The following is a 22,751-nucleotide window of genomic DNA, read 5'->3' on the forward strand; positions in this document are numbered from 1 at the left end:
GTGGTCAGGGGACACATTGGTAACACACTTGTCTTTCACCTAGGTGGTCAGGGGACACATTGGTAACACACTTGTCTTTTACCTAGGTGGTCAGGGGACACATTGGTAACACACTTGTCTTTCACGGCTAGGTGGTCAGGGGACACATTGGTAACACACTTGTCTTTCACGGCTAGGTGGTCAGGGGACACATTGGTAACACACTTGTCTTTCACGGCTAGGTGGTCAGGGGACACATTGGTAACACACTTGTCTTTCACGGCTAGGTGGTCAGGGGACACATTGGTAACACACTTGTCTTTTACCTAGGTGGTCAGGGGACACATTGGTAACACACTTGTCTTTCACCTAGGTGGTCAGGGGACACATTGGTAACACACTTGTCTTTTACTCCAGTAGCCGAGGTGCGATTCCTCCATCAGACATAAAAAGATATGGGAACACCTATCAGACCAGGTGGTTTCTCCGGTACTCTGGATTCCTCCCAAAGTAGCTTCCATCCATGTCAACAAGAATGATTAATAAATAAAGTTGATAACATTAATAGTTTTTTAATTTTAAGATAAATTAGGTTATATTCACAAAGTAAGTCTATAAATCTTCCGAAGTAAATTGAAGTAAATCTTTGAAATAAAGTATATAATCAGAACACAAAGACAGTGAGTCTATGCAAATATATAATTTATTGTATCACATATTTCTAATCATTTCAGCAATTTCTAGACCCACATGCAGCAAACACTATTTATACACTACATTTTGTATTTTAAAACTAATACATTTAATCTATTAATTTCATTTAAAAAATAAAATGAAATTTCACACTAATAACTTCAAACAAATTTCTTTTTTTTGTTTCATTGAAACCTGTCTAATCTGACCTAAGCATATTCTGACATCCTATCCAATCCAACATAACAATGATATCATGTAATCCTATTCTCACAGATATATTCTGATATCTTGTCTAACCTGACTGACGTATACAAACTATAGGTCAGATAAGACAGGTTTCACTGCATATTAGTAATGGTGTCTAATAGAAATTAACAACTATCTGTGAGACATTATGTTTCTTCCTTTATCTTGACCAACAATGTGTCAGATTACACAGGTTTATCAAATCTTACACAAGTTTCTCATTCAAAATAACCAAGCTCTCTAGCTAATACTGATTTCCTCAGAAAAATATTGTTCTCTTCTCCTAAATTACACCTGTGTCAGGTTTATCACATACAATTTGGTTTATAAGACAACAAAGTGTCAGATTACACAGGTACCTGGTATATAACTCAAGATGAGGTTTATAAGACAACAAAGTGTCAGATTACACAGGTACCTGGTATATAACTTAACATGAGGTTTATAAGACAACATCGTGTCAGATTACACAGGTACCTGGTATATAACTTATGGTGAGGTTTATAAGACAACATCGTGTCAGATTACACAGGTACCTGGTATATAACTTAAGATGAGGTTTATAAGACAACAGGGTGTCAGATTACACAGGTACCTGGTATATAACTTGAGATGAGGTTTATAAGACAACAGGGTGTCAGATTACACAGGTACCTGGTATATAACTTGAGATGAGGTTTTATAAGACAACAGGGTGTCAGATTACACAGGTACCTGATATATAACTTGAGATGAGGTTTATAAGACAACAGGGTGTCAGATTACACAGGTACCTGATATATAACTTGAGATGAGGTTTATAAGACAACAGGGTGTCAGATTACACAGGTACCTGGTATATAACTTAAGATGAGGTTTATAAAACAGCAGGGTGTCAGATTACACAGGTACCTGGTATATAACTTAAGATGAGGTTTTTAAGACTACAGGGTGTCAGATTACACAGGTACATGTACCTGGTATATAACTTAAGATGAGGTTTTTAAGACTACAGGGTGTCAGATTACACCGGTACATGTACCTGGTATATAACTTAAGATGAGGTTTATAAGACAACAGGGTGTCAGATTACACAGGTAACCGGTATATAACTTGAGATGAGGATTATTAGACAACAGGGTGTCAGATTACACAGGTACCTGGTATATAACTTAACATGAGGTTTATAAGACAACAGGGTGTCAGATTACACAGGTAACCGGTATATAACTTGAGATGAGGATTATTAGACAACAGGGTGTCAGATTACACAGGTACCTGGTATATAACTTAACATGAGGTTTATAAGACAACAGGGTGTCAGATTACACAGGTACCTGGTATATAACTTAACATGAGGTTTATAAGACAACAGGGTGTCAGATTACACAGGTACCTGGTATATAACTTAAGATGAGGTTTACAAGACAACAGTTAGCAAAATTGTCTTAACATCCACTGAACACATTCATGATAAATAAACATGAAATTTTGCAACATTTCACAAACACTCACATATGCACACACATGCATGCACACACAGTAATGTTCGTTGGCTCTATGAAGGCAAAGTAAACATCAAATGATTGATATCATTTAATGACTCTTCCAGAAGCATTTATACAGTTTGGGTTTTAATTCATTCCCTTTTTTCTGTTGACTATTGCACTATCTTGATTACTAAGGAACAACAGTGATCTCCCAGTTAGAGCGGTCACTGTGTGGTAATGAGTCTGACAATGGTGTCGATGATCTTACTGCCCTTTGGACAGGTCAGTAAGTCCATGTGTGGATTCTGTATCTTGTCAGACAAAAGTTGGTCCAGCTCCAACCTCAACTCCTTCACAAGCTCAGCAACCTGATAAAAATAGAAATAGACGTTTACCCATTATTCAATAGCTGTGAATATCATTAACATTAAAAGATCCATCCTTCATCTCATATAATGCTTCATATATCAGACCAAAAGCTATTTACAAAACAGGGATCAATATATAAAATTGATTTTGTGGAATCCATTTATTCAAATTCTTGAAAGTGAACAAAAAAACCCACCTAAATAAACAGGAGATCCAAGAGAGATCTTGGTGGCCACTACTGAATGATCTTTATTGGTTCTAAGAAAGACTGCTCTTTTCCCTTCTTTCCCCGCTTCCTCTTAATATTATTAATTTGATAACATGGGCAACCCACATATGAAGTCCAAGAAAGCTCTAACTTTCTGACATACATTTGTACATGTATATCAATAACAATCTTCAAGTGTCAAAATCCAAGATGGCTGCCTGTAAATCATTTTGTTTTCCCATCAAACTCAAAATTGATCTGGCTCAATTAAGGACTAAGGGGAACTTACATGTGAAGTTTGAGAAATATCATTCAAATACTTCTCAAGAAATGGTGATAACAAGAATTGTTTATGGACGGACGATGGGCCATGGACATAGATCAATTTGAATAGCCTAATGGGCAAATAAAAGCAAAGTAATCTGGGGATATACCCCACCTACTCATCAATAAAATCTGTCCAGGGGTTCATGGTAATAGCATATTGCTTAAGTGTAAAAATGAATATGGCTGTCCAAAAAAGTAATGAAGGGTGTTTTTAAGCCACTACTTTTTACTGACCTGGTGTGTGTTCGCCATGAAGCGTATCCATCCATCATCCACAGACAGAATGAAATTGCCTTTCTCCAAATCTACATTGATACTGCCTCCCCCAAACAACAGCAGCGGATACACACTGACCATCGTACAGTCTCGTACGTAAATCTGTAACAGGAAAGATTAATGAATATCCACGCCTGGGTCCAAACTACTGACCATCGTACAGTCTTGTATGTAAATCTGTAATAGGAAAGATTAATGAATATCCACGCCGGGGTCCAAACTACTGACCATCGTACAGTCTTGTATGTAAATCTGTAATAGGAAAGATTAATGAATATCCACGCCTGGGTCCAAACTACTGACCATCGTACAGTCTCGTACGTAGATCTGTAACAGGAAAGATTAATGAATATCCACGCCTGGGTCCAAACTACTGACCATCGTACAGTCTTGTATGTAAATCTGTAATAGGAAAGATTAATGAATATCCACGCCTGGGTCCAAACTACTGACCATCGTACAGTCTTGTATGTAAATCTGTAATAGGAAAGATTAATGAATATCCACGCCTGGGTCCAAACTACTGACCATCGTACAGTCTCGTATGTAGATCATTCCAATGATAACATAATTTCCATTGGATGGTGGTATATTAATGGTTCTCCGTACTTACTCGACTTGTCTTCACCTTCTCATGGTAGACCATTGGATGGTGGTATATTACTAGTTCTCTGTACTTACTCGACTTGTCTTCACTTTCTCATGGTAGACCATTGGATGGTGGTATATTACTGGTTTTCTGTACTTACTCGACTTGTCTTCACCTTCTCATGGTAGACCATTGGATGGTGGTATATTACTGGTTTTCTGTACTTACTCGACTTGTCTTCACCTTCTCATGGTAGACCATTGGATGGTGGTATATTACTGGTTTTCTGTACTTCCTCGACTTGTCTTCACCTTCTCATGGTAGACCATTGGATGGTGGTATATTACTGGTTTTCTGTACTTACTCGACTTGTCTTCACCTTCTCATGGTAGACCATTGGATGGTGGTATATTACTGGTTTTCTGTACTTCCTCGACTTGTCTTCACCTTCTCATGGTAGACCATTGGATGGTGGTATATTACTGGTTTTCTGTACTTACTCGACTTGTCTTCACCTTCTCATGGTAGACCATTGGATGGTGGTATATTACTGGTTTTCTGTACTTCCTCGACTTGTCTTCACCTTCTCATGGTAGACCATTGGATGGTGGTATATTACTGGTTTTCTGTACTTACTCGACTTGTCTTCACCTTCTCATGGTAGACCATTGGATGGTGGTATATTACTGGTTTTCTGTACTTACTCGACTTGTCTTCACTTTCTCATGGTAGACCAGGTAGGGACTCTCATAATGATTCACTTGGAAGTTCACAGATGATGGATGGATGTGGATCTGAGATGAAGATAAGAATTTCTTGGTCATTGTTATTTCATACAGAATTTTTTTTGTAATCACAGTTGAATAGGGAAGGTATTAGATGAACAAGAATGTTGAATATTATGCCATCACCGCAATTTACTGAAACCTTGTTACATATCAGTATATACAGTATCAATCCTCTCCCATCTATCACACACATTTTGATATAAGTCAATGATACAATTTTAAGACAGCTTGTCTGTCACTTTATAAACGGTAACATACTTACATAACCATCACTCTTTGTTTTAAACCGTAGCTCATCTGCTCTTGGAAGTTTTGGAATAGCACCTGTAATTAACAATTAGTTCACAAATGTATTATCCCAGGAAAACCTTATGGCTCCAAAACTTCTTATTATAAATAATACCTTCGTAATGAAACAAGAGGTCCAAGAGAAAAACTTTTAAACAAATCCATCAAAAAGAAGAGCAACTACTGAATCCAGTTTTCCAAATAGTATATTCTTTCTTCTTCTGCTGTTGGTAGCCTGATGGATTAACCACTGACAACACGAAGCATGAAGTTGGTTCTTTGAGAATCTCTCCATCTGGGAATTTTTATCTTCAGGTTTTGTGAAAATTGTTTACCATGAGAGTGACAGAAGTCTACAGACAAACAGTACATTGGACAGCTCACCATCTGATAATGGCTTATAACATGGGACTAGTTATAATGAGGAATTTAAAAAATGAATCAATCTATCATTTCTTGTTCAAAATGAATTCTGAAGATATGAATGTTTTCCTTCACCGTCATATTCAAGCTACAGCTGACACTATACCTACCCATACTGCTCATGCTGAACTTGGCCTCTGGTGTGAGGACCTGTACAACGTTCGGGTAAAGTGCGCCCACTAGTATGGCTGCTACAATTTTCCAGTTAGAGGAGTTTATGTTGGCCTTGAAGTTAAAAAAATAAATCTTGATTAAAGATATGCTATATAAGTTATGTACAGTTTCAGATTATTTAAAACATTTAATATGCCTGTCTACTGTAGCACACAAATTTACCTCAGGTCCTGTGATGTCATAAACCCCATCAGAGCCTCTCTGACCAGTGCGCTCTATGTCTCCCTGACTTATCCCCTCCTTCAGGAAGCCAATGTCTGACAATAACTCCACAAACTGCCGCTTCATACTGGCCAGCATCTACAATACATGTTATCAAGTGTCTGCCATCAGTGTCGCTGCAACCAGTGTCTCTACAATCAGTGTAACTACAACCAGTGTCTCTACAATCAGTGTCACTACAATCAGTGTAACTACAACCAGTGTCTCTACAATCAGTGTCTCTACAATCAGTGTAACTACAAATAGTGTCTCTACAACCAGTGTCACTACAATCAGTGTAACTACAACCGGTGTCTCTATCACCGGTGTCTCTATCACCGGTGTCACTATCACCGGTGTCTCTATCACCGGTGTCACTATCACCGGTGACTCTATCACCGGTGTCTCTATCACCGGTGTCACTATCACCGGTGTCACTATCACCGGTGTCTCTATCACCGGTGTCTGTATCACCGGTGTCTGTATCACCGGTGTCTGTATCACCGGTGTCTCTATCACCGGTGTCTGTATCACCGGTGTCACTATCACCGGTGTCTCTATCACCTGTGTCTCTATCACCGGTGTGTCTATCACCAGTGTCTCTATCACCGGTGTCACTATCACCGGTGTCTCTATCACCAGTGTCTCTATCACCTGTGTCTCTATCACCAGTGTCTCTATCACCAGTGTCTCTATCACCTGTGTCTATCACCAGTGTCTCTATCACCGGTGTCACTATCACCGGTGTCTCTATCACCGGTGTCTCTATCACCGGTGTCACTATCACCGGTGTCACTATCACCGGTGTCACTATCACCGGTGTCTCTATCACCGGTGTCACTATCACCGGTGTCTCTATCACCGGTGTCTGTATCACCGGTGTCTGTATCACCGGTGTCTCTATCACCGGTGTCTGTATCACCGGTGTCACTATCACCGGTGTCTCTATCACCGGTGTCTGTATCACCGGTGTCTCTATCACCGGTGTCTCTATCACCGGTGTCTGTATCACCGGTGTCTGTATCACCGGTGTCTCTATCACCGGTGTCTGTATCACCGGTGTCACTATCACCGGTGTCTCTATCACCTGTGTCTCTATCACCTGTGTCTCTATCACCGGTGTGTCTATCACCGGTGTCTCTATCACCGGTGTCACTATCACCGGTGTCACTATCACCGGTGTCTCTATCACCGGTGTCTCTATCACCAGTGTCTCTATCACCAGTGTCTCTATCACCTGTGTCTCTATCACCAGTGTCTCTATCACCGGTGTCTCTATCACCGGTGTCTCTATCACCTGTGTCTCTATCACCGGTGTCACTATCACCGGTGTCTCTATCACCGTTGTCTCTATCACCGGTGATACTATCACCGGTGTCTCTATCACCGGTTTCACTATCACCGGTTTCACTATCACCGGTGTCACTATCACCGGTGTCACTATCTATCACCAGTGTCTTTATCAAGAATGTCTAATATACCAATCCCAAAAAACATGGCCCTATTGAGTTTTGAACAATCTAATTGAAAAGGCTTTCCAGTCTAACAGATTTAATTATAAAAGTACAAAAAACTGAAACATTACTTAAAGTTTTAATTTTTTAATCTTGACAGTTCAAACCATTCCATAGCCTGATGACTGGAATAACATTATTTTAAAAAATGTAATTATATAGAGCAATGAGATACATTTTCTCTCACTGAAAATATAACCTATAAAGATAATTTTGCTGAACTTCTATTAATGAATTGACAATACGAATGCTTACATACCTCTAGTGACCTGTGAGACAGGAAGTTGTCATGACAATAGTTATATTCCGCATACTGACTTTTCTTCCTGGCATCAATCCAACCCTAATGAGAAAAGGCAAAACAATTTCAATTATAAACCACACAAGATATACCACTCACACCAATAGATATGAAACGAGACCCCAGAGGGATCTTGGCGCCCACCATTGAATGATCGTTCTTGGTTTCTATGTCAGACTGATCTTCTTTCTATTTTTCCCTTCTTTCATCTTTATCTCTTAACAATCTGACAACAAGTAGAAGTGGAACAAACAAGTGAAATTTGAGAAACATACCTACAGTTCTTTTCAAGAAATAGCGATACAAAACCTCGATTCTCAAAATCCAAGATGGCCGCCTGTCGGTCATTTTGTTTTTCTGATCAAAAATTAAAATTGATCTGGCACAACTAGGGACCCAGGGGAACCTACACATAGAGAATGTGAATATCCCTGCAACTCTTTTCAAGAAAAAGAAATAACAATCTGTAATTCTTAAAATCCAAGATGGCCGCCTGTCGGCCATTTTGTTTTCCTAGTCAAACATTGAGATTAGATTGGCAGAACTATAGACAAAGGGGAACATACACATGAAGTTTGAGAAATGTCCCTCCAGTACTTTCAAAGAAATAGTGTTATCAAGGACTGTTTATGGATGGATGGACCATGGATGCAGGGCGATTTTAATGATAAGAAAAAACAAAATATATGTAGGAGAACTGGATAAGGCTGGACAATGTTGGCAAGGTAGGTCAAATAGTCTGAGGTTCTAGACTCACGTCCTAGTCTGATCATTTCATTTCTTCTCCCCTGTTACAATTATGCAGGTACTCATTCTGAAAATTGTTTTGTCGACCAATTTGATACCAATGTTGCTTTGAGTGTTCGTAACTTCTTCATATTCCTCAAGTGGTCAGATTTCCAAAGATATTCCTACCTGATACACCTTCACCATGATCAAGTGGTCGGAATTTCCAGCATTGTTCCTACCTGATATGCCTTCACCATGGTCAAGTGGTCAGAATTTCCAGTTGCAAATTCTACTTTCTTTTTTGTAGCCTCATCCTTCTTATCAAATGGAGTCACCTAAAACAAGGGATATTACCGGTATTTAGAAAGGACTTCAGGTGTGTGAACAAAGTTTCAGTACAATAACCCCTACTGGTTAATGTTTAATGGAGCGTAAAGAAAGTGTCTTAAAATTTGTTTTCATTTCATGAGATTTTATGAAACGAGACTTGTGAGATGTGGGAAAAAAACCATAACATCATTGTCCATATTATATGACATCATAATCAATTTCTAACTACGATAGCCAATGAAAACACTCCCAGATACTGTATATTGCATAGTATAGTGGTAAATGCAAAAATATATTAAGGACAAATTCACTGCATGGATAACAGATCAATAATATGATAAACAAAAATATGTACATGTACGCATAATCCAGAAAATAAATTGCAAATCAAAGTAAATATCTAACTGATTGTCTACACAAAAAATAATTTTCAAACAGAGACAAACATCAATTTGGAAATACAAATTGTACTATACCGGTATATCATTGTAAGACAGTATATTAAGATAACAAATTTATGAATTAGCCAATTCTGACATTATGATGATGAATTTCTGTAAGGTGATTATGATGATGAATTTCTGTAAGGTGATTATGATGATGAATTTCTGTAAGGTGATTATGATGATGAATTTCTGTAAGGTGATTATGATGATGAATTTCTGTAAGGTGATTATGATGATGAATTTCTGTAAGGTGATTATGATGATGAATTTCTGTAAGGTGATTATGATCATGAATTTCCGTAAGGTGATTATGATGATGAATTTCTGTAAGGTGATTATGATGATGAATTTCTGTAAGGTGATTATGATGATGAATTTCTGTAAGGTGATTATGTCTGGTAAACTCACAAAAGGAGACTTGAAACTAAGAGAAGCAGCAATAGTCAGTGCAGGATCTAGGCAGCGGAAAATAGCACCAAACAACATCAGTTTACCAACCCTGTAAATTTAAACTTATATTACAACAATTGTGAATCGTATATTAATCATGTTTGTTGCCCCGGATGGAAGCATGCAACAAAGGGTTCTTACTGTAGAAGGAAACTGGAGTTGCCAGGGAAACCCACATGGTTTCCAACCCTGTATAACAGGGTTACCATCTGAAGGACACATTATATACATTTATCCAAAAGTTACCCTTCTACTATATTTCTTCATTTTTTTTACAGTTGATCTTTTTTTTTTCAATAAAATTTTGAAGTGTTTTATATAATATAATTCTTAGGGGATAAAATTCAGACAAAGTGTTCTAGGTCTCACACAACTAATTATTTCACTATATGTTATTACCAATAACTCTATCCCTTCAATCGCTCATTTGAAGTTCAAATGTTGTGAAATTCATATCAAATTAAAGATTGAAGATTTCCCTACCAGAAATATGATGTTATTGGATAGGTTTAATAGCATATAAGAGCACACCAGTACTTGGAAGACAGTAACCCTGATACTTACAGTGGACTGTGGAACCTCCACCTTGGGAATACCTGCCTTTCTACACCTGGAATCTTACATCTTTCTACATTTATACCAGGAGTGTATAATTTTGATTTCAAAATCTCAAGACCCTACTCTACATTCTTGTATATAGAAAGTACCTGTTTCATGTATTATTTACCCAGGAAATAGCTACAAACCTAAGAAACACATTTTCTTCAGGGACTTGGTTCAGGTGAAACACCAGCTGATTGGTAGAATTAATTGTGTGAGACCTTCTATGACAGAGTTAGCTCAAAACTAGGTTCTATACATATTCAAAGATAACTTATTTCCAAAAACTAGACCTCATTATGATAACTTGCAGTGAAAGAGGGAGTTACCTGACATCCACAGGAAGCGAGCCCAGATGGTAGCCCAATGGTGTTAATTCCTGTACAAAGAAACATTAAGATGTTAATTCCTGTACAAAGAAACATTAACATAGGCCTACAATATGTCTACAATCAGGCATTTTAACAGTACAAAATACAAACAAATTTCTCTTTACAGCTACAATCTTATCAAATATTGTATGGTTAGTTTTTAGGTAACACTGTCCATCATCCATAACTGTATTATATCATAGCAGTAACAACGATTTGTAAATCAACTGGAAGTACATACATATTCAGCATTTTTAAAATATATGATATCAATACACGAAAAAATCAAGTTTTGTAGTATTTCTGAAGTTAGTATGATCCAAAGCTGCTTAAGTTATAATATTGTAACACAAAATTGATGGAAAGTTAACAGAATGTTGTTGATCCTAGCTGAGTTGCCCTGGGCCAGTAACATATTTTTGTTGATCCTAGCCAAGTTGTCCTCAGCCAGTAACATATTTTTGTTGATCCTAGCCGAGTTGTCCTCAGCCAGTAACATATTTTTGTTGATCCTAGCCAAGTTGTCCTCAGCTAGTAACATATTTTTGTTGATCCTAGCTGAGTTGTCCTCAGCCAGTAACATATTTTTGTTGATCCTAGCCGAGTTGTCCTCAGCCAGTTACATATTTTTGTTGATCCTAGCCGAGTTGTCCTCAGCTAGTAACATATTTTTGTTGATCCTAGCCGAGTTGTCCTCAGCTAGTATCAGCACTTACATCATGTTCATCCAGAGCTCCCAGATCCTGTAAACGTCTGATAGCAGCTAAGATGGATTCCTTCTCTGGAGGTTCTGGTAACTGTTCGAGCACCTCCTGTAAACAGTAGGGAAGTTATTTTACAACTAACATGGTAATAGAATGTCATTAGGAACATTATTGTTTACGAAATCCACTCGCTATTCAACATTGACCTATCCATAACAGAAGATGGTAAGAATCGTTTAATCACAATGTCACTCAGGAAAACACTACTACATATCAAAACATAGAATATAGTTGTGAGAAAGAGAGTGAAATAACTGAAACCATATCTGATAGATAATGAAGTTGGTAGGGAGAGGGCAAAGAAAATCTATTTATAGTAAGAGTGACCTAAAAGAGGATCCAATGAGAATGAAATGCAAATTCATTTAAGAGATCATAGTTGTAACTGTATGAAATTTTAGAACAATCAGATATGATTAATGAAGTTGGAAGAGTGGGGACGTCAAACATCTATTGATAGTAGCAGAAAAGCAGTGACCTCAAATTTGACCCCAGGAGATTGAAATCCAAATTTACCAAAAAACTATTTTGTGATTAATTGTATGGAATTCCAGGACTATTGGAAAACTTAAGTTCCGTGGTAGTGCAAAGACATCGGAAATCTATTTATAGTAACAGTGCCCTCAATTCCGACCCTAAGTGGGTGAAATGCAATTTCATAAAAGAGATATTTGTATGATGTTACAGTTTCTGGAAAATTTGATCATTAATGAAATCGGTTGAGCGAGGACATTAAATTTTTTTTATAGTAACAGTAACACTTTTGATACAAGGTGGTCAACATGAAACTCGTACTACAATAGATTGCGATGAGTATAAGTGCATGAAGTTTCAGGAAACATGGATCTTTATTGAAGTTGGTAGAGCAAAGGATATTGTTTGGTTATGTATATACAGATGTGTGAGCCCATCCCAGCTATATCTCCTCATAAATTTCTTGTGAGGGAATAATAATCCCAAGTTTAGGATTTAATCACAACAGTACTCTCTGCAGGGCTCAGTGTCTGAACCAGTCAGCTAATAAACAATTGCATTAATAACTAATAGCTTCTTTCTATAAAGACTGTGCTAGCAGCACCTTAAGTATCAAAGTTTTCTGGCAAGTATACCATCGGAAATTTAAAGTTACTATACCAACACAAGAAGTTTGTATATACCAGAGCATGTACATGTAGATATATACCTGAGCATGTAACCTGTTGAAAATATCCAACATTTTAATCCTCAGTACAATCTGTTCAAGTGGAGCTCGCTGTATTTCTATAAAGAAAAAAAATATTAATATGTAAAAGATTTTAAGACTTTAATCTAAGACAGTCTGATGGATTTTGATTTTTTTTTAGATTGACAATACCTTCAATGGAGTCAGCATTTTAAAACAGTTTAATTTTTTTTGGGAGAAGACTGTAAATTACAGTACTAAGATTTTACAAACTCACCTCTTCAGAATTATTTGTGAATACATGCTGATTCAGAAATGACTTTAAATTTGCAAATGCCTATAATATCAGTAACAAATAATGTTATAAAGACAGCCATTTTGTCTATAAGAGTCATGTAAATATACCTGAAAGGTCATGTGATTAAGTCATGTATTACATGCTGTGATTGTATTTACTTGAGTACAATTCTAGACTGGGAAGGCATAATAGTACAAAGATAAAATAAACCTGCGAATGTGAACATTCTACCTGCTTTTGTGTAGGGAGAACAAGGTGAGGTGTACATGTTTTAATGGTAGATAACAGACCTTAAAACTCACCAGTGATTCACAATGTCTGGAGGATAACAGGTTAGGGCAGGGTTTGACATTACCTCGCATTACATGTTTATATAATTACACTGGGATGAATAGTATATCTAGTATAGGTTGAATAGTATACCTGTTTCAGGTTGAGTAGTATACCTGGTATGGGTTGAGTAGTATACCTGGTACAGGTTGAATAGTATACCTGGTACAGGTTGAGTGGTATACCTGGTATGGGTTGAGTGGTATACCTGGTATGGGTTGAGTAGTATACCTGGTACAGGTTGAGTGGTATACCTGGTATTGGTTGAGTAGTATACCTGGTACAGGTTGAGTGGTATACCTGGTATGGGTTGAGTGGTATACCTGTTTCAGGTTGAGTAGTATACCTGGTATGGGTTGAGTAGTATACCTGGTATGGGTTGAGTAGTATACCTGGTATGGGTTGAGTAGTATACCTGGTATGGGTTGAGTGGTATACCTGGTATGGGTTGAGTGGTATACCTGGTATGGGTTGAGTAGTATACCTGGTATGGGTTGAGTAGTATACCTGGTATGGGTTGAGTAGTATACCTGGTATGGGTTGAGTGGTATACCTGGTATGGGTTGAGTAGTATACCTGGTACAGGTTGAGTGGTATACCTGGTATGGGTTGAGTAGTATACCTGGTACAGGTTGAGTGGTATACCTGGTATTGGTTGAGTAGTATACCTGGTACAGGTTGAGTGGTATACCTGGTATGGGTTGAGTGGTATACCTGTTTCAGGTTGAGTAGTATACCTGGTATGGGTTGAGTAGTATACCTGGTATGGGTTGAGTAGTATACCTGGTATGGGTTGAGTGGTATACCTGGTATGGGTTGAGTGGTATACCTGGTATGGGTTGAGTGGTATACCTGGTATGGGTTGAGTGGTGTACCTGGTATGGGTTGAGTAGTATACCTGGTATGGGTTGAGTAGTATACCTGGTATGGGTTGAGTGGTATACCTGGTATGGGTTGAGTGGTATACCTGGTATGGGTTGAGTAGTATACCTGGTATGGGTTGAGTAGTATACCTGGTATGGGTTGAGTAGTATACCTGGTATGGGTTGAGTAGTATACCTGGTATGGGTTGAGTAGTGTACCTGGTATGGGTTGAGTAGTATACCTGGTATGGGTTGAGTAGTGTACCTGGTATGGGTTGAGTAGTATACCTGGTATGGGTTGAGTAGTATACCTGGTATGGGTTGAGTAGTATACCTGGTATGGGTTGAGTAGTGTACCTATTATGGGTTGAGTAGTATACCTGGTATGGGTTGAGTGGTATACCTGGTATGGGTTGAGTAGTATACCTGGTATTAGTTGAGTAGTATACCTGGTATGGGTTGAGTAGTATACCTGGTACAGGTTGAGTGGTATACCTGGTATGGGTTGAGTAATATACCTGGTATGGGTTGAGTAGTATACCTGGTATGGGTTGAGTAGTATACCTGGTATGGGTTGAGTAGTATACCTGGTATGGGTTGAGTGGTATACCTGGTACAGGTTGAGTGGTATACCTGGTATGGGTTGAGTGGTATACCTGGTATGGGTTGAGTGGTATACCTGGTATGGGTTGAGTGGTATACCTGGTATGGGTTGAGTAGTATACCTGGTATGGGTTGAGTGGTATACCTGGTATGGGTTGAGTTGTATACCTGGTACAGGTTGAGTGGTATACCTGGTATGGGTTGAGTGGTATACCTGTTTCAGGTTGAGTAGTATACCTGGTATGGGTTGAGTAGTATACCTGGTATGGGTTGAGTAGTATACCTGGTACGGGTTGAGTGGTATATACCTGATATGGCTTGAGTAGTATACCTAGTATGGGTTGAGTGGTATACCTGGTATGGGTTGAGTAGTATACCTGGTACGGGTTGAGTGGTATACCTGGTATGGGTTGAGTGGTATACCTGGTATGGGTTGAGTAGTGTACCTGGTACAGGTTGAGTGGTATACCTGGTATGGGTTGAGTGGTATACCTGGTATAGGTTGAGTAGTATACCTGGTACGGGTTGAGTGGTATACCTGGTATGGGTTGAGTAGTATACCTGGTATGGGTTGAGTAGTATACCTGGTATGGGTTGAGTGGTATACCTGGTATGGGTTGAGTAGTATACCTGGTATGGGTTGAGTAGTATACCTGGTACAGGTTGAGTGGTATACCTGGTATGGGTTGAGTGGTATACCTGGTATGGGTTGAGTGGTATACCTGGTATGGGTTGAGTGGTATACCTGGTATGGGTTGAGTAGTATACCTGGTATGGGTTAAGTAGTATACCTGGTATGGGTTGAGTAGTATACCTGGTACAGGTTGAGTGGTATACCTGGTATGGGTTGAGTGGTATACCTGGTATGGGTTGAGTGGTATACCTGGTATGGGTTGAGTAATATACCTGGTATGGGTTGAGTAGTATACCTGGTATGGGTTGAGTAATATACCTGGTTTGGGTTGAGTAGTATACCTGGTATGGGTTGAGTGGTATACCTGGTATGGGTTTAGTAGTATACCTGGTATGGGTTGAGTGGTATACCTGGTACAGGTTGAGTGGTATACCTGGTATGGGTTTAGTAGTATACCTGGTATGGGTTGAGTGGTATACCTGGTATGGGTTTAGTAGTATACCTGGTATGGGTTGAGTGGTATATCTGGTATGGGTTGAGTGGTGTACCTGGTATGGGTTGAGTGGTATACCTGGTATGGGTTGAGTGGTATACCTGGTATGGGTTGAGTGGTATACCTGGTATGGGTTGAGTGGTATACCTGGTATGGGTTGAGTGGTATACCTGGTATGGGTTGAGTAGTATACCTGGTATGGGTTGAGTAGTATACCTGGTATGGGTTGAGTAGTATACCTGGTATGGGTTGAGTGGTATACCTGGTATGGGTTGAGTGGTATACCTGGTATGAGTTGAATAGTTTACCTGGTATGGGTTGAGTGGTATACCCGGTATGAGTTGAATAATATACCCGGTATAAGTTGAATAGTTTACCTGGTATGGGTTGAGTAATATACCTGGTATGGGTTGCTCCTTCATGTGGTACTGATATTTATGACTGGTGAACAGGTGGAAACTGACACCATTAGCGACCCGACCCGCACGTCCTTTCCTCTGCTGGACGTTGGCCTTGGACACATTTACGGTCTCCAGACTTTCCATGCCCTTAGATGCATCATACCTGTATAGGAGAGTATAACAAGCACTATTAAATCCATGATAAATTAGTCAAGTAAGACCTTTAAAACTTCAGAGTACTGTGGGATTGTAATTTTGATAGATTGACTAAAACACAACTTTTTTGGCAAGAAATAGGAAAATAAAATTCTTCTCATTCACAAGAATTATTTCTTTCTACATATACTCCAGTATGAAACTTTACGAAACAATTAGAAAGGTGCTCCTATTAGATATATACAATCCCAAACTATAGAAAAGTGATCCTATTAGATATATACAATCCCAAAGCTATAGAAAAGTGATCCTATTAGATATATACAATCCCAAACCTATAGAAAGGTGCTCCTATTAGATATATACACTGAAAGCCATTAATTAGACACATACATATCATTTAGAATATTCCATTGCTAGCTACTGTCTTATAACTTGAATGTTATCACCATTACTATCATAGAAATTACACTGATCGGTTAATGTTAGAATTTACACTGATTAGTTAATGTTAGAATTTACACTGATTGGTTAATGATAGAATTTACACTGATCGGTTAATGTTAGAATTTACACTGATCGGTTAATGTTAGAATTTACACTGATTGGTTAATGTTAGAATTTACACTGATTGGTTAATGTTAGAATTTACACTGATCGGTTAATGTTAGAATTTACACTGATAGGTTAATGTTAGAATTTCAACATCACACAATGTGGGGAAATCCCTTGTAAACCTGGAGTGCTGATTTGGGTTGATATGATATTTTCGCAAAGTGAGAATATTAATAATCAACGAATCAGGAAAAGGGAAAAACACAGTTCATTAAATTTGTCTCAAGAGCAACTCAATTCATGACCCCATGAATCGACCAAATCAAGATTCAATCCTTATATTTCAATTGTTTTTTTTTTCGAATAAAAAAGTCGGTCTAGATATTAATGTCTGGAGGCTTGTGCAAGTCCAATTGCGGAAAAGCCCGAGGAGTTCCGGATTGTGCATGTCTAGTCGGTCGAGTAAAATAGTCCGCAATATTAGGATTAAAAACAGCATTAATTTGTCAAAATAGAAGTATTTAGCATATCTAGTCTTTCATAAAATACAAGAATACATTATAAATTTGATAATTTTAATAATTATTCCAAGTTTATAACAACAATGTAGAAAAAGTGAAATCGTTTCGCGGAAGGATTTTAACCATGTATTCATACGCACTGATCAGTGTTAATCTGGTCAAATTCATGAGCAAATGAAACAGATTAAGTTTGGTAGTTTCATTGAGTCCAACTTGAGTAGAAATTGAAATATATAGGTATGACATACAACGACTTTGGTACAAATGTCTAACACCACCAGTAATTTCAATATACAATATACATCATTACAAGAGGCCCATGGGGCCTGTATCGCTCACCTGGTTGGATTAGACCAAATGTCAAAATAATGTTCATATTCTATTTGTTTTATTTGTAAATCTCTAACAATGCTATATATGGTTATAGTGTGGGAATCCGAACTGCTTTAAAGATTAATGAAGTCCAGACTCTCTAAGGTCTGAAAGACCTCAAGAATTGTTTTGAGAACATGCATGCATTCATCACTTTATGACTAGTAGCGATTTAAAGGAATTACCCTGATTTCCCCTATTGGGCCCCACCCTTTTGGCCCCTCGGGGTCAGAGTCACCAATTATACAAAATCTGTTGGCCTTCCCCCAAGGATGTTTCTGACCAAATTGGGTTCAAATCCATTCATAACTTTATGACTAGTAGCGACTTAAAAGAATTACCTCTATTTCCTGTATTGGGCCCCACCCCTTTGGCCCCTTTGAGGTCAGAGTCACCATTTATGCAAAATCTGTTCCCCTTCCCCCAAGGATGTTTCTGGCCAAATTGGGTTCAAATCCATTCATAACTTTATGACTAGTAGCGATTTAAAGGAATTACCTCTATTTCCCCTAATGGCCCCGCCCCTTTGGCCCCTTTGGGGTCAGAGTCACCATTTATGCAAAATCTGTTCCCCTTCTGCCAAGAATGTCTCTGACCAAATTGGGTTCAAATCCATTGATAACTTAATAATTAGTAGCAATTTAAAGGATTTATCTCTATTTCCATTATTTGGCCCCGCCCCTTTGGCCCCTCGGGGGTCAGAGCCACCATTTATGCAAAATCTGTTCCCCTTCCCCCGAGGATGTTTCTGACTAAATTGTGTTCAAATCCATTGATAACTTAATAACTAGTAGCGATTTAAAGGAATTACCTCTATTTCCATTATTGGGCCCCGCCCCTTTGGCCCCTCGGGAGTCAGAGTCACCATTTATGCAAAATCTGTTCCCCTTCTGCCAAGGATGTTTCTGACCAAATTGGGTTCAAATCCATTCATAACTTTATGACTAGTAGCGATTTAAAGGAATTACCTCTATTTCCTGTATTGGGCCCCACCCCTTTGGCCCATCAGGGGTCAGAGTCACCATTTATGCAAAATCTGTTCCCCTTCCCCCAAGGATGTTTCTGACCAAATTGGGTTCAAATCCATCCATAACTTTATGACTAGTAGCAATTTAAAGGAATTACCTCTATTTCCCCTATTGGGCCCCGCCCCTTTGGCCCCTTTGGGGTCAGAGCCACCATTTATGCAAAATCTGTTCCCCTTCCCCTAAGGATGTTTCTGACCAAATTGGGTTCAAATCCATTCGTAACTTTATGACTAGTAGCGATTTAAAGGAATTGCCTCTATTTCCCCTATTGGGCCTGCCCCTCCGGCCCCTGGGGGGTCAGAGTCACCATTTATGCAAAATCTGTTCCCCTTCCCCCAAGGATGTTTCTGACCAAATTGGGTTCAAATCCATCCATAACTTTATGACTAGTAGCAATTTAAAGGAATTACCTCTATTTCCCCTATTGGGCCCCGCCCCTTTGGCCCCTTTGGGGTCAGAGCCACCATTTATGCAAAATCTGTTCCCCTTCCCCTAAGGATGTTTCTGACCAAATTGGGTTCAAATCCATTCGTAACTTTATGACTAGTAGCGATTTAAAGGAATTGGCTCTATTTCCCCTATTGGGCCTGCCCCTCCGGCCCCTGGGGGGTCAGAGCCACCATTTATGCAAATTCTGATCCCCTTCTGCCAAGGATGTTTCTGACCAAATTTGGTAAAAATCCAATAAGAACTTTTTGACAAGTAGCGATTTGAAGCAAATGTTGACGGACGGACGACGGACGGACGGACGACGGACGCCGCGCCATGACATAAGCTCACTGGACCTTCGGTCCAGGTGAGCTAAAAATACAAAATATTGTCGTGTTCATCATTAATTACCGTTTTTCTTTCATCATGCCAGCATCGATGACATACACAACGTCGTCTATAGTGATGGATGTCTCAGCAATATTTGTCGCTATAACAATCTTTGTAACTCCCTCTGGTGGCTTTCTACAAATGTAAAAACGCCATTATGAACATCTAGGAATTAAAAAAAAAAAATGCAAATACCAAAAGAAAATGTGTCCTTAAAGATAATCAGTGGTTCCTGGTTTCATAAAAATTCATGTGATATTTACTGTTAATGGACATAAGTCAGAAAATTCTGGAGGTTTACAAATCATTATGTGAAAAGGAATTTCACAATTCACCTTTGTTTATTTCATAATCATATGGGAGTACATTTATACTGAAACAAGAACTCTAAACTAAAAATACTGATAGTTGCTGTTTTTCTTTTAGAATTAAGAATTCAACACATTTGACAAGTGTGACCTTGAAGGCAGGCCAAGGTCATTCAATTGAACAAACAATTCAGTCTGTTATCATTGCATGCCACTGTCCCAATATCATGGCTATGGGCCTATAAGTTATTAAGAAGTCGTTTAAAGAGTATTACCCATTTGACCCCTGCGACTTTAAAAGGTCAAGGTCATTTCTAATAACAACTTTGGTAGCCTTTTATACTAACATGCTTCTGCCTGTATATCATCACTCTGAACCTCTTGGTTATTGAGAAGAAGTTTTTTAAGATTTTAACACATTTGACCCTTATGACATTGAAAGTAGGTCAAGGTCATTTATTTGAACAAACTTTGTAACCCTTCAACCTAACGATGCTACTGGCCCAATATCATGACCCTGGGCCTCTTGGCTTTACAACATTTGACCCCTTAGACCACGAAAGCAGGTAAAGGTCATTTATTTTTGTGTAAACTAACTAAGCCCTTCATCCCAACATGTCACTTTCTCAATATCATGGCACTGGGCCCCCATGGTTACTGAGACCCCTATTGAAATTAAAGGTCATCTATTTGAACAAACATTGTAGACCTTCATCTTAGGATGCTACAGGCTAAATATCAAAACCCAGGGCCTCTTTGTTATTGAGAAGAAATTGTTAAAATATTTTAACACATTTGACCCTTAAGACCTCGAATGTAGGTCAAGGTCATTGATCTTAAAACTTTGTAGCCCTTACAAGGATGCTACTGGCCCAATATCATGGCCTTGGGCATCCTGGTTATTGATAAGAAGTCACAAATATATATTGTGTACAATGCACAACAGATGCTGGACGACAGATTATGCCGGACAAAAAGCGATCGCAACACGCCACTTGAGACTTCGTCACAGGTGACCTAGAAAGTGGAAACCAAGTACACTCCTAGTGTAGACAACTTGAGTTACATAATACTTTGGTACTTACAAGAACACAGCATGCTGATCCTCACTGGATAGGGTTGAGTGCAACGGTATAATCTTGAAGCTGTTTAAACATACATAAACAATATTATATATGTTTTATACGACAATGTATTTTATGGGATTAAGTTGATCACATGCTGGGCTAACAAAACATTGTGCCGCCCACTTGCGATCGAGTCACACCCTCTCATCATGTCTGAAGATTTCACATTTGGAATTAGGTAGAAATTAATAGATCACATTTTTTCAAAAAAGAATGTTTTCAACTCAAAGGAGGCAACAAGGTCTTTAAATCATTCTTGAAGGAAAGTGGCCAAGGAATTTGACAGTGTCCTGCAGGAAATTCAACTAAAATTTTGTGTTTCTGTTTTTGGAATTCAGAATATCTCAGATATATGATGCACAAATAGTGATATAATGAGTCTGAGGTAATCAGCCTCCGGACCAGGATATAGCAGAAAAATCTTTATACTTTACCACTTTTTGTTGCGGTTTCCAAATATTGAGTTTGACTGGAGTAGTTCTAATAGAGTCTGTATTTCTGCAAAGCCTGGTAGGAAGACTAGAACAGCACCTTTTGGAAACTGAAACAAGTTTGTCAGCTTTATCAGAAAGACTGAGATTTATTATTTCTTCAACGATATATCTCTCATGATATAGCGGCTCTTTGTCAATGTGTTATCTACTTTCTATCAACTTATGCTTACTGTCATATTGTTTCCATGTTTTGTCCATCCCATCAACGATACATGTAAATGTCCATGTAAATGTCCATGTAAATGTCCATGTATATTTTGTAAATGTCCATGTAAATGTCCATATGTAAATGTCCATGTAAATGTCCATGTAAACATCCAAGTAAATGTCGATATAAATGTCCATATAAATGTCCATATAATCATTAAATTAAATGTAAATGTCCATATAAATGTCCATATAATCATTAAATTAAATGTAAATGTCCATGTAAATGTCCATGTAAACATCCATGTAAATGTCCATGTAATCATTAATGTAAATGTCCATATAAATGTCCATGTAAATGTCCATATAAATGTCCATATAATCATTAATGTAAATGTCCATATAAATGTCCATGTAAATGTCCATATAAATGTCCATATAATCATTAATGTAAACATCCATGTAAATGTCCATGTAAATGTCCATATAATCATTAAATTAAATGTAAATGTCAATATAAATGTCCATGTAAATGTCCATATAAATGTCCATATAATCATTAATGTAAATGTCCATATAAATGTCCATGTAAATGTCCATATAAATGTCCATATAATCATAAATGTAAACATCCATGTAAATGTCCATGTAAATGTCCATATAATCATTAAATTAAATGTAAATGTCAATATAAATGTCCATGTAAATGTCCATATAAATGTCCATATAATCATTAATGTAAATGTCCATATAAATGTCCATGTAAATGTCCATATAAATGTCCATATAATCATTAATGTAAACATCCATGTAAATGTCTAGGTAAATGTCCATATAATCATTAAATTAAATGTAAATGTCCATGTAAATGTCCATATAAATGTCCATATAATCATTAAATT

General features: G+C 38.0%; 1 protein-coding gene across 3 annotated transcripts in view; it reads right to left on the reverse strand.

The window, feature by feature from the left end:
- Positions 1 to 664: 664 nt before the first annotated feature.
- LOC117322894 (putative ATP-dependent RNA helicase DHX57) overlaps positions 665 to 22,751 on the reverse strand; it is a 41,353-nt gene continuing 19,266 nt past the window's right edge. The window contains exons 12-29 of one of the 3 annotated variants that reach the window (XM_033877838.1): positions 21,643 to 21,749; positions 21,167 to 21,226; positions 19,795 to 19,908; positions 16,322 to 16,485; positions 12,722 to 12,798; positions 11,491 to 11,586; positions 10,733 to 10,782; positions 9,762 to 9,852; positions 8,817 to 8,912; positions 7,807 to 7,890; positions 5,995 to 6,132; positions 5,769 to 5,883; positions 5,210 to 5,271; positions 4,864 to 4,953; positions 3,529 to 3,672; positions 2,522 to 2,758; positions 1,943 to 2,438; positions 665 to 1,812 (exon numbers count right to left, since the gene is read on the reverse strand). In XM_033877838.1, the coding sequence (XP_033733729.1) occupies positions 2,615 to 2,758; positions 3,529 to 3,672; positions 4,864 to 4,953; positions 5,210 to 5,271; positions 5,769 to 5,883; positions 5,995 to 6,132; positions 7,807 to 7,890; positions 8,817 to 8,912; positions 9,762 to 9,852; positions 10,733 to 10,782; positions 11,491 to 11,586; positions 12,722 to 12,798; positions 16,322 to 16,485; positions 19,795 to 19,908; positions 21,167 to 21,226; positions 21,643 to 21,749 (1,632 nt within the window). In that variant the 3' untranslated portion in view covers positions 665 to 1,812; positions 1,943 to 2,438; positions 2,522 to 2,614. The other 2 variants (XM_033877837.1, XM_033877839.1) reach the window with 2 other exon arrangements.

Source organism: Pecten maximus, chromosome 3 (genome assembly GCF_902652985.1).
Source record: "Pecten maximus chromosome 3, xPecMax1.1, whole genome shotgun sequence".
Classification (NCBI taxonomy): Eukaryota; Metazoa; Mollusca; class Bivalvia; order Pectinida; family Pectinidae; genus Pecten; species Pecten maximus.